Raw genomic sequence first — 13,185 nt, 5'->3', positions numbered from 1 at the left:
TTCAAGCGATTGATCCTCAGCCAAATACTTGAATAAAGTTGAAGCAGCAAAACCAAACATTTTCCTCCTATCACTAATATAAGAAAAAAATTAACATTCATCACATATTCTACTGAGAAGATAGGAAGAATTTTCAGATCACACCCACCCACCCATACATACACATACCAAAATGGAACAAGCCCTAAGCTTTAAATAAGCTTCTTTTTTCCCCACTTCTACCATCTGAAGGTTAATTTCCTTTGGGAAAGGTTACTGGACAGACTCAGACCCCAGACTGAGCCTCTAAGACCCCAGGGCTCCCTGACTCTCTGCTCAAGCCCTCCTGTGACTTGAAGACTAAGGAACACTAATAGAAATGTGGACTCTGCTTCACTCAAGAAATAATTCTTGAGAATAAGAAAGTTTCCTTTTCTGAAACTAAAACAGCCTCTATAAGAGAGGCTTCTTCAGAACCTATTCAAAGAAGTTAGCTTAACAATGCAAGAACTAAAAATCTTTCCTTGTATTAATAGGTTTCAGAACACACTAATTCTGGTGACAAAGGGTTATGTTAAATATAATTTTTTTTTGAGACAAGGTCTTGCTCTGTCACCCAGGCTGAACTGCAGTGGCACAACTACAACTCACTGCAGCCTCGACCTCCCAGGCTCAAGTGATCCTCCCATCTCAGCCACCCAAGTGGCTGGGACTACAAGTGCATGCCACCACGTCCAGCTAATTTTTTGTTTTGTTTTGTTTTCATAGAGATGGGGTCTCTGTACGTTGCTCTGGCTGGTTTCAAACTCCTCGGATCAAGCAATCTTCCCAGTTCAGCCTCTCAAAGTACTGGGATTGCAGGTGTGAGCCACCGTGCCTGGCCAGTATAAAAGTTTTAAAGCTAAAATGCATATAAGCAACCATCTAAGACTAACCAGTTTTTTAAGGTATAATCTTGGTATAATCAGGCTAGACCCTAGAGCTTCTGAAATCTAGTTTAGAGCTATTACTACCCAATGAAGCTGATGCTAAAAGAAGAGCATTTCAATTATGGACAACTGATCTCAAAATGACTCTCAAGTCTTTTTGGAAAGACTCAAATAATTCCTCTAAAAGCTTCACATATAGAAAATTCTAGAATCATAAAAGAATTTCATTTTTCCCTGAAAAAATTTCCATTAAAGTTCAAGAAATTTTAATATAAATGACATTAAGAATGATCATTGACCTACAACAAAATCATTCCATACTTCATAAATTTTAACCTGAAAAAAAATTTGTCAGTGGAAGCATGTTTAAAAAAAAGAAAAGAAAATTATGCCAATAACCTTAAAGATAAAGATCAACTATCTTACCTTTTCAATACACAAAAAAACAGAAGCATATTAAGCTACTTCCAATATCCCAACAGCACCACCAGTAGAGTCATGAGTTAAGTGGCTACCCTGACTTGGTTGTAATAAACACAGTCTCCTGTGGGCAGAGGGATAGTACTAGCGCTTAAAGTGATTTATTTGGTTCCAGGTTTAATCCAACCATATGAAACCAAACCTAGAACTTTCTTATTATCTACTTATGACCATCTTTATTGAGAAAGGTCTTCAAACACTTCCTCTAAATTGCACAGATTTGATCCTTACACATTGTATGTATGTATCCAAATATCACATGTACCCCATAAATATGTACAATTATTATGTATCAATTAAAAATTATTAAAAGAAGAAAAAAATTATGGAAGTCTATCTAAAGTTTTCTTAGCATAAAATCTAAGACAAAATTTTTATGTGTATCTTTATTTAAGAGCATGAAGTAACATCCCAGCAATGCCTTAAAAAGGCATTTTATCAAATATGTAAGGACCTGCATCATTGACTATTTGTTCTGTTAAACTACTGATAAGAACACAGTTAATTTTTCTTTTTTCCACATTTTCATAAACTTTATACTGACACAAAATCAAATTGTTTTGTTTTTAACTACAGGGCTTCTTTATGCTTTAATATTCATGAAACTCTCCAAAAAAAAGAAAAAAAAGTTACATAATGAGTAAACAGCACTTTCCCAAACTGATTTGGACATAAAATCCTTTTGTTATTTCATCTCACATACATATGTTCTATAGACTACACTTTGGGAAACCCCCATCAGAGGTCTTAGCCCTATTCTCTTTAGGTTTTATTATCTGATATGCTGCTGACAGAAATTAAATGCTTAACCCAACAACAGGCTGTAGTAGCCTCCAAAAGTGTATATTCCCTTAGTTTAGTTGGCTCGGGTGGTATGGCAATTTCAGAAGACTTAGGAATTCCATGGGACAGAAGATCCCTGACCTTTTTGCAGAGAAATGGCAGACAGCATTCCCGTAAATGACCTATTAACAAAATCAGTCAAGGTCCCCTGAAGAGCGCATAAATGTTCCCATAAAATGATTCAGAGATAGAAGGTGGGAAGGGGAGAGGGAAGGCAGGAAGGGACTCAGAGAGAGACAGTTTTGTGCGACTTGTCCATTCTATCTCAGGGAACCTGCACAGTCCAAGGCATGGTACTTACATGGCCATGTTGATCCAGTTCATTGTTGGTGAGTTTCACCTTTTCAAAAGACACCATCTGTTTGAGTAGTTGCTCACCGGTAAAAGGAGAATCTGGATGCACATAGAGCCTAAGAAAGTTAGGAGAAAACTCTATTAAGACTTCTTTAAAAAGTCTGTCTCTGTGGGTTATAAAATGTCTAATTCTAACGGAACACATAAACCATATATAAGTGGGAAATTTTATTGCCCCATATACCTCAAATTTATTACTATTGCAATGTCAAAACAACCCTAAAATATCTAATTATTTCTTCATGTACCAATTATCTAAATGAGATAATACTTAACAAATTTTCTTTTAAAAGCTGAGCAAGCCATTTGTTAAAGGGGTGTGTGTGTGTGTGTGTGTGTGTGTGTGTGTGTGTGTGTTTTCATCTATCTAGTCAACTACTGGTTTGCTTCGATCAAATGCAAAATCTTCTTGTTGAAGGTGCTTTCAAAAGAAAAACTAGCTTACACTAATCGCATAAGTTCCTATTATAAGCATCTCTTAAATAACAGTGAAAACGTAAATAATTTAAAAGAGAAAATAATTTTAGAGAATCCATTTATTTAAACTTAAAGGTTTAAAGTTTGTGTTCTTTGTAAATATAAGATGGAGCAATTTTAATATAGGGACATGGAGAACTCCCAGTAGTCCAGAGATCAGCTGGGATTCTGTTCTTCCTGTTACATTAAACACTACTGCTTTCATCATTATCTGTTTATGTGCTCACTAAATGAGAGTTAAAACAAGCTAGACACACTTCACATTATTTAATTTATTTATTCATAAACAGTGTAAGCCAAAAAAAAGCTCTCACATCTTTTACGCACTCACAGTTAAATGCAGGTCACTTTTTCTACCTGTGACAATCGCCTTAAATGCAGCTCTTTGTAAGTCCATATCCTGGTATCTTCTTGACTTAAGTCTTTCTGAAGTCAGAGAGAGACTACAGAACTAATGAAGGGGAAGCAAAATCCTTGATTTAATAGGACAAATTCCTTTATCTACGTTAACAGGTTATTTACACCTAAATTTTATATAGGATCTTTATAACTACAATTAAACATAAATATTTTTACTAGGGCAAAAGCAAGGGATAAGAAGTCATAAAATTTTCCTTGCATTATTCATGTAAAGAACAAGAAATCTGTTCCATGGTTTGTCACACAGAGGACTAAGAATAGAAGAATTCTGTACAAATGCTGAAACTCACAAAGCCCACCAGGAGCAATGCACAAAAAAGGTTGACAGCACCAAAGACTCTTACCAGACCTACAGAGAAACTGTAAAGGCTTCAGGCATTTGTCTGCCTGTTAATTCCACTGTTTTTAGGAGGAGTGCTCACAGTTGCTTTTCAATTTTTCTTTGATAACACAACCACTTTTCAAGTACCATCCTTCCAAGACTGTAGCATTATAGGTGCAGTTGTTTTACTGATCAGAACCACATTCCTCCCTCTAAAAAAGTCCAAAATTATTTAAAGTCCTAAAGTTGATGAAATGTTCCCTCTCTAAGAATCACATTCACCACATGTAATAGCTATTAATAAAATATTAATGTATTTAAATATTATGTTCTTTAAAGAAAAGGAGATGTCCTATATGAAAAGGTAACATTATTTTAGATCATAAGTAATATCTTGCTTATTATTACAATCAAGTGATACTATCAAGCATTATTTTTCCTGATTAGGAATGACTGACCAATGAACTTCAGCCTGAAATAAAATGCTTCAAAGTCCTAAAACCATGGGAAATTTTTGCCATCGGTACAAAAATTATCACCTCCCAAGTTCTTCATTTTTCTCTTATGGAGATAGATAAGTAGCAAACTATTTTAATAATAATAAAGAATAGCTGCTAAATTATCTATTTTTATCCCATAATAAGCTAAACATTTTTATTTAATATCAATCTAAAAAAGTTGAACTAGGATTAATGAAAAAATATACAGGAAGCCCCTCCTCTCAAGTCCCCCAGAGACTTAAAATTCCAGCAATAGCTTAAACATGCTTCAGTTAAGATAGTGTATTGGTACACACTTTTCTTCTCCAACCAGAACAGATTAGTAACATAAACAAGGCATGTCATATTTCCAAAGTCCTGCTGGCCTGCATCAGCTCCCCATACCTTCAGATAGGAAGAAAATGTATGTTTAATAAGAGTGATTAACTTCTTAGAGGAAAGACTAGAGGGAAAAAAAAAAAAAAAAAAAAAAACAGAGGGTTTGCTTGTAGAAAATGGTTAGGAATCTGCCAAAATACTCTCTCTGGTTTAAAACGGTATTGAAAAGTTTGAAAGGTAGCTCAAGAATAATAGTAAACTATTTAATAGTAAATAGAAGAGAACACTGATTTTATTACTTTTAATATCTATTATAAACTGGTGAATCTTGCTCAACTAAAAAAAAAACTAACAGCAATTGTTTTTTAGATTTTCTTAGTCTTGACTGTTATTTAATATACTGATTTGAAAGGGCTGGGAAGACGCCCTTTCTAGTCTCTTCCGAGAATGGAAAACTCTGAGAGATTGCTTTTAATCTCTTTTCTAGTGCACTTAGCATATGATAAGCTCAATAATATAATAAACTACTAATTAAGCTGAATATTCTATCTGAACCATATGTGTAATTGTCTGTTGATTCTCTGCCTTGACTATGACTCCAGACTAGACACAAAGTACCAGCCGTGACTTAACATTTCCCTAATCTGTACATTTAAATAAATTCTTAGCTCTGATACGAACTTTCAATTACAAAAAATTAGTCATTAAACAACAAAAATTAGTCATTAAACATAAACAACAAAAATTCATCATTAAAGAAAAGCTATGAGGCTGAGTTTAAAAATCCCAAACATAAAGTCAGCTAATATGTTTTGTTTTGTACTAAAGTAGGCAGTTACATTCCTGTAACTTCATCTATTATTCTTCATATAAGCAAGTATATGTTTTCCTGTTAGAACGCTCATTTGGTTAAAATAATAACAGTAAAGGTTTGCATGTGCTTTTTTAAGGATGGTACTCCTGGAAAAACTGTATTATTAGCAATGAATTTCACAAGAGTAAATATTCATGATCCCTAATATGTTAACTGAGGAATGTTTCATGTAAAAGAACTGGTTATTGAATTACATTCATCCACTAAAATTATAAAGGGAGAAAAATAAGACTTGGCTTTTTAAATTCTTTTACTTAAAAATCTCTGAAACTTTATTGGTGAAAAACAACTGAATTTTACCTAAATGTTGTTTATTACATGCAGTTATAACCATATGATTAACAAATACTTACTATAAGCAATGATTTTACTAAAATACACTCTTCTAAAAAGGATTTTAGGACAAGCATTTCATCAGTAGGTTTATTCACTCTGGTTTTAAGCAGCAATTAGAGAGGATGTCTATATTTATATTTATACAAAATGGGTCCACATTTCCAATGAATACTCAAATTGAAATTTAAGAAAAACTTTGAAATGAATTACTGCCTAACAAAACATAAACTTAAAGACAGTGTTTTCTCTATGCACAAACTACCTTCCTCAGAGCCTAGCCCATATTTTGTGTAGTCAATCCTGGAGTGTCCAGGCTTAGAATGCTCTCTTGCCAGAGCCCGCTGCTTTAAAAACACACTTGCTTAAAATTCACACAAGCCAGAAACATTCTGACAGAAGCATTAACAGTTTTCTCAGTGAAAAATCCAGAGGCACGAACCTGGCTGGCAACGGTGGGTCAGCCTTGCCAGCCACCAGCCAGGAGGACCGGTGGTAGGCATAGCGGTACCTCTTGTTGTCCACAGGGACGATGTCCATCAAGACTATGTACTTGGCCTCAGGATCCACCCCCGAAAAGGACACCCGGATGGTCGGAAACATCCTCCTGACAGAGAGAGAGAGAGAATGGGCCCTGTTTATGCTGCCTAATAAACTGGCCTGAATTAGGAAGAGAGGAAGGGACGGAGGGAAGGAGGGAAAGGCTCTGACTCCCCTCTCTATGAGGTCCACAAACCCCTCTTTTGTTTTGTTTAAAGCCTCAGAGAAGTGAACACAGAGACAGGGTTTTCTTCCAAGACTAGATAATTTTAAGTGTCACCTTTAAGCAAGTGTTAATTGCTAGGTGAAAAGGTGGGGGTGGGGGTGGGGGTATGTGTTAACACCAGAAGGTCTGTGATTAGGGAAAACCCCATGCATTTTAAGGATCAAGCACATTAAGTGTCCCAGGACCCGAAGTCCCTGGAGCTGACCCAGTCACACAACTCACCCGCATCCCAGCCAGAAAACTCTGCTCTTGCAAAATAAAAGCCAAAAGCAGAGGTTTCTGGGAAGGATTTCTCAGATACCCTGCAGGTATTTTCTGCAGTCCCAAGAGCTAGAGCCACCAAGTTTTGCCGGCCTCTGCCCCATCCCAACCTCCCTGCATCCCTGCAGCTTCCTGCCTGGCCAAAGCCCGCCCGGCTCTGGCGCCAAGAGGCCCCCGAGCAGTGCTCCTTCCTACAGGGAATTTTATGGTTTCAAATTTCATTCTTCCGCCCAGGTTTTAATTTTGGTTTTTAATGGGAGCTGGCAGCTTTTGCAAATTGAGGCTGATAAAAGGGAAGCTACTCATCTATCTAGAAGCACCCAGCAGCTCACCAGGCACCCCGGCACAAATTCCTCCTCCTTCCAGATCCCGATCCTCCACCCGACAAACCTTCTCCAGCTCCAGGGAAAGCAGACCACACCCTTCAGGGTTAGTGTGTCTCCCTGGTCCCTGTGCCCTTCTCAACAAAGCCAGGGTGGGACTTCCCATGACCAAATCCTGAGAACGCAAATGACTAGACATCCTGTAACTCCTAATGCAAGCTGGTGGAAAGAAGCTGCCCTGGAGCCAAGCTGTCTCTCTGCTCCATGACCAGCCAGCTCTCATCCAGTTCCTGGAAGCACCCTCAACTACCCAGGGAGTGTCCTGACTCTCCACCTCCAACCCCCCACGTCCCAACTACCTGCCCGACTTGGTGATGATCATCTCGGTGCCCAGCTCATGGAATTTGTCCCAAAGCTCCTTGGTCTCCAGGCTGCAGGCGATTTTGGCCATTTCCTCACTGGGGATGATGGGGGTGGTGGGGATCAGTGGCTCAGTGCACAGAGAGGAGGAGGACGGGCTGCTGCCACCGCCTCCACCAAACTCCCCATGAGCATCCAGGCTGGTCAGCTCACTCAGGGGCTGGGCACAGGACGACTTCTCCACAAATTGCTCTGGAGGTAAAGAGAATTGTGAATGACAGCTGACACTGTTCAACAAGGAAAGATCTGGAAAGAACAACATAACCAAAATGATCACTTGGATTTCACTCAGGAAAAGTTAAGCTCAGAAACTCCAAGCAAGGCTGTAGGGATGATCCATCACTGTATAAAATTACCTGGGATTCCCACGGAGTAGCACGCCCAGTGTTTCCTGACCAAGCTAGTGAGTTCTGGAATGACTGCTTTTCACCACCAGTACTGCAGCCCACTTTGGGAAATAAAAATGTAAGAGTGGAAGAAGGGAAGGGTGATGATCATGAGGAATGAAAAGCAAATATTTCTATTGTCACCCCTCCCAAATTATAGACTTTGTAGCTCATGGAACCGATGCCAGCCCTGCCTCTTTGACAACCAGGAGAAATTTTTCTCCATGGAGACAAAGGGAGCGAAGAGATTAGCACCTTCCTTGGAGAGGAACTTTCCTTCCTTCCTGAAGCCCTCTCTCCATAAGAGAAAAGGAAATGAGGATAGGAGGGTAAAAGAAAAATGGGGAATGTGGTTGACAAAAAATCAGTCACTTCACCTCTGTGCCTGACTTTCAGTTTTCTAGGCTTTATGATGAGAGTTAGAACATTTTTATAATATTCCTCCCAGCCCGAAATCTTAAGAAAGATGCTAGCATACAGCTTGCTAAATCACAGGAGCAGGTTCTGTGGGCCATTTTCAGAAGAGGCTTAGAACAATTACTTGAGGGGTAAAGTATAAAATTTTTCTTTCTCCCAAAAAGGTCCTAGAAGTGAGGACAACAACCTCAAACCCAGACCAGCAGTGTATTAAAGTGAGAAGAATGCTCTGCCATCCACCACCAGGTTGGAATACTGCTGCCTATGAACCAAACATTCTCCCCACAGCTGATAAGGGCCTCGGACTACACCAGTCACTTTGATGGAATACAGGGAGACTTTTGTAATTGTCCCAATTATCTTCCATCCCTTAAAAAAGAAACTACTTGAATTTGCAATGTGAAGTTGATCTCTTAAGTGCCCTCAAGAAATCAAAGCCAGTTCTAAATGTATGTATGTATATGATGTGTGTGGGCATATGGGACACGCACAGATCATAAGGTGTTTTATTTCCTACACATCCGTGCATGAAGAAAACAGGAAACAGGGTGGTTTTACTTTTACTTCTCATGCAATGATAATCCAACCCATGAAAATGTTTTAACTTAAGAATTATCAAATTAACTGCCATCCTGATTTTTTTCAGATTAAAGAAAGGAAACTATACCATAACAAAATCTTATTTTCTACTAATATTTTCAGAAACACATTCACATAATGTCTTCGGAGGGAATTAAGAAGTAGTCTTAACGATTTTTTTTTTTCTGACAACTGAAAGAGGCAAACTCCCTAAGCCCCAGACTGACCAATGCATCAGAATGGGAAGTAGGAGAGGAAGAAAATGAAATAGAAATGCTTCAGCAGACTGAAGCTGTTCTTTTAAATAGACTTTGTATGTTTAAATGGGCAATCCTGGGACACACTGGAATCCCCCTCCCCACTCCATAGTTTGCTTCAACAAAAGTCCCACATTCTCTCTTAACAGAACTTTTAGGTGTTTCTCTTGCTAGAGTCCTTGGCTTGCAGTCACCTCTGTTGAACTGGCCAGTGTAAGGGACAAGAACGCCTGCTAGTTCTTTCAGAGCCCATCTCAAAAGCCAGGAGAGGGACATGCATTTTATACTAGTGCCTACATGTGTGTGTGGGCATGAGGGTAGGGTTGGAGTTGTGAGCTGGGCATGGCTTTAAAGTTCAAGATTTAGAAATTTCAATATAAGGTGGCTTTTCTCAGAAAAATAAAAAGAGAAGGAAGTAATGTTGAAATGACAGTGCAGCTGGGGCTGGCACGTTTCCCAATTTGCTGTCTACACTTCTGTCAGGAATCCTCTTTTCCTGCCATGTAATAAACTGAGATGTTTACAAAGAATTCAGGGGCCCCTAAACAGCAATGCATAATGTTGAGAAGTCGCACAATATAACTGAAATTGTTAGGTATATTTTTCTAAACAATTGGATTTTGTTTGATTGATTGTCTCCATTCTTTGGCAGGTTTAGATTTAGATGGGAGGTGGGTGGGAAGAACCAGGGGAAGGGAGTGAAAACTTAGAGGACAGATTTTTTTTTTTTTTTTGACATTCTGTTTTCTAGAGATCTACTAGTTTCTTTTTCCTTGGTTTCAAGTAGCTACAGAAATTTTACTTCTCTCATCTTTAAGCCCAAGCACCTTATTTTTGATCTCTAACACTTCCTTTTTTTCATGTTATCATTATTTTGGATGTGATATGTTAAAGTGTTGGGAAGGACAGAGAGAAAAAAGGAAAAATTGGGGAGGGTTAAAAAAGAAAAATTAACTAAAGTTTGCTATCTGATTTTCACATTGTAGTGATACCAGATGATCAGGCTATGTAACAATTATTTCCTGGGGATCCATGAGGCAACGATGAGAACACTTCTTTTTCTCTCAGTTGTAAAGAGATTCTTAAATATTTACCTTGGGCTGGTTCTTTTCCATGTAATTCACTAGTGTTAAGAACATAATCCCTATTCTCCCTTTACTCCTAGCCTAGTGTCTTCTATAAATGGTAAAGGTTGTTAAACAAACAATATAACTAAAAGTACAGGAATTTGAGAAATGGTTACTGGTTAGTGTTTTTGCCAACCTCAACTGAAAATGACGACAGTTATAAAATGATGTCTTGGTGATAAGTCTAGAGCTTCAGTGAATAAAATGGTTCGTGTAGGGAGAACTGGCTTATTCTGCTTTACAGTGGTTTCAAAGAGCTTGCTCAGTTTTATCTATTCAAGTCAGAGGAAAACCAAAATTAAACTGGTTTCTTATGAAGTCCTTTAGCGTCTCCTTGGTTTCAAACGCACAAGCAGGTGTTACATGCACAGTAAATCCTGTTGAGCCTTAAAAGGGGTTTTATTATTATTTTTCCATGAATGTTTTTACCCCAACAAACATACACATACACCATATGTCCGATCTGATATATGGATTCTAGACAACTGAGGAGACCGACGGGCCCACATATAAGATGCACATTCACAGCATTCAACAGACTGAAGCCTCCAAAGAAAACTTGGACCCAAAAGAAAAAGATCTCCCACCCGCGATGTATGGCTCATGGCTTGAGCATCAGACGTTGCTGCGAGCCGCCTGTAGCCAGGGGCACAGACGGATGCGCAGCATCCCCAGTCCTCGGCGGACAGCCGTGTAGCCCAACTTACCCAGGGGTTTGATTGTGTTCTCCGTCGCCTCCTTCTCCTTAGAGCCGCCGCTCGACATGAGCGCGGCAATGGAGAAGGCGTTGGCCCGGGAGGAGAGTTGGGGCTTGGGCGACGCCGTGAACTCCATGGTCCCCAGCACGCGGTCCTGGCCAGGGACGGGGTCGTCCGAACTGCCGTCCAGATTCCCCAAGGGAGACAAAGACCCGAAACACAGCTCAAAGTTTCCGAGAGCAGTTACAGCGGGGCCAGGGACTCCAGAAGTGTCAGCTCCAACCTCTCCAGAGCTGCTCACTGGCCTCTATCCCCCACCGCAAAGCCCCAGAGCCGCAGAGACTTCGAAGGCAGCCGGAGAGGAGAGGGCCCACCGGGCACTACAGCGGGTGCGCACGCTCCGGGGCGCTTGGCAGGACGACAGTCTGCACAGCCCGAAGGCGGAAACGAGCATCAACTGCACAAAGTCCTGGAGTCCTGGAGCATCCCCTCCGCGTCCTTCCTCCCTCTGGGGCTGGGGACAGCCGCGATGTCCCAGGCTGAGGTGGCCACCAGCCGAGCGCGGCTGCTAGGACGCTGGTGTGGGGAGCGCGGCGCTGAACTACGGACACTGAGCCCTGGCGCTCGCTGCCCTGCGCCTTAATTTGCTGGCGGCGGCGATCCCGGAGGCCCGCAGCCAGTCAGCGCCGTTTCACGTCACCGCTTCCTGATTCCGCCGCCGGGGGCGGGGCCGCGGGCCAGACGCGGAGGGCGCGCCCAGGGTGCCGCTCCCGCGTGGCCTGTCGCCCAGGCTGTACGGTAGCCCAGCACAGGTTCAGGGAAAAGGGTGCCACCACTAGGCTGACGCAGAGGCCATGGGCACCCCCACCTGGTCTCGCAGCCCCGGGCGGTAGGGCGGTGCGCGCTGTCGGGAGAGGACACATCATCGCGGCCTAACGCCCGAGATCCGGGCATGGCCCAGTTGGGGAAGCTATGACCAGACCAGAGGAAGCCTCGGGAGTTCTCGCTTTTTCCATTCTTTTTCTTACCTGCGCTCAATGTTCCAAAAGAAACTAGGGAAGCGCTCAGTAGAGCGGAATCCGGCGCCTCTGAGCCGGCGCCAACTGGCCAGGTCCATACTCGGGGCAGATCCCAGGGCTGGGACTCTCATTCGATGGTCCCAAATTTGATCTCCCTGACAGTGGGGCTGAGCAAATGCAGCCGTGAAAAAGATAAGCTTAGCGAGAGCTGAGAGCATTTGGCAAAGGATACTGCTCTCAGAACCGTGGCTTCTGCTCCTCACCAGTGCGTCTCTAGCCTGGGGCTCCTATTTTCCCTAGAGGGACCTTGGAAAATGGGACGGCTGCCGAAGGGAAGGCGAAGGTCAGGGCGCGGAGCTCTACGGTAACCACACGACGCGTAGTGGGAGTGTGCGAACCTTATGGTAGCGCCCGGACTAAGCGGACACGGCCCTCTGGTTTTACAAAGGCGGCTGTGACCAGTACTTCCCACGGCCTTGTTGGAGGGCGTCCTGTTAGCCCTGCTCAGCCTGAATAACTGAAATTCTCCGAATTCGCAGGGTAATCCGCTTCGCTTGGAGCCGTGTAAACTCAGGCTGACATACACACTCAAGCTGTACATGTAAATATTTGTTCTCTTTTCCAGCCAGTCGGTCTGGCTATTAGAAGCCTCTTCGTGGGTCTTAAAATTAAAAAAATAATAATAATTTTTAAAACTCCAACTTTTCACTGCACCACCCCTTACTACTCCTGAAATAAATTTGTGGGGGAAAACGGCAAGTTAAAATAGCTGTCGAAAACGTTTGTGTGAACAAAATGATGACATCTGGAAGAGTCGTGATTTCAGCCTGTCTTGGTCATCGTGTGTCAATAGTTTTTAACAAGGTGCTGGATGAAGGTGACTAAAAAATGCATTCTGATATCACTACCGAAGTTCGAAGTGTCGATTTATAAATGTTTGAGGAAATTCGTAAAACCATGGACTTTGGTGCTGGAAGGAATTTACGCTGTCGTCTCTCCGGTCTCCATGTGCGTTTGACAGAGAAAAACAGGGCCCGATGTGGCAGAGAGCGCATCTCCCCCCAGTCCACCCCAGCGGCTAGAAGCAGACGGAAGGGCAGGAC

The 13,185-nt window shown here is 41.6% G+C and overlaps 1 protein-coding gene across 1 annotated transcript in view; it reads right to left on the bottom strand.

Moving 5' to 3' along the window:
- The window catches only part of TBX20 (T-box transcription factor 20), a 51,821-nt gene extending 40,136 nt beyond the window's left edge, over window positions 1-11,685 (bottom strand). The window contains exons 1-4 of the mRNA XM_032753415.2: window positions 11,073-11,685; window positions 7,539-7,791; window positions 6,272-6,436; window positions 2,533-2,641 (exon numbers count right to left, since the gene is read on the bottom strand). Coding sequence (XP_032609306.1) covers window positions 2,533-2,641; window positions 6,272-6,436; window positions 7,539-7,791; window positions 11,073-11,199 — 654 coding nt within the window. The 5' untranslated portion in view covers window positions 11,200-11,685. The remainder of the gene's footprint in view (window positions 1-2,532; window positions 2,642-6,271; window positions 6,437-7,538; window positions 7,792-11,072) is intronic.
- Between the last annotated feature and the right edge of the window lie 1,500 nt (window positions 11,686-13,185).

Source organism: Hylobates moloch, unplaced genomic scaffold (genome assembly GCF_009828535.3).
Source record: "Hylobates moloch isolate HMO894 unplaced genomic scaffold, HMol_V3 SCAFFOLD_1, whole genome shotgun sequence".
NCBI lineage: Eukaryota > Metazoa > Chordata > Mammalia > Primates > Hylobatidae > Hylobates > Hylobates moloch.
Note: the sequence above shows the minus strand (reverse complement) of the source record. Positions and strands in the feature narration are given on the sequence as shown.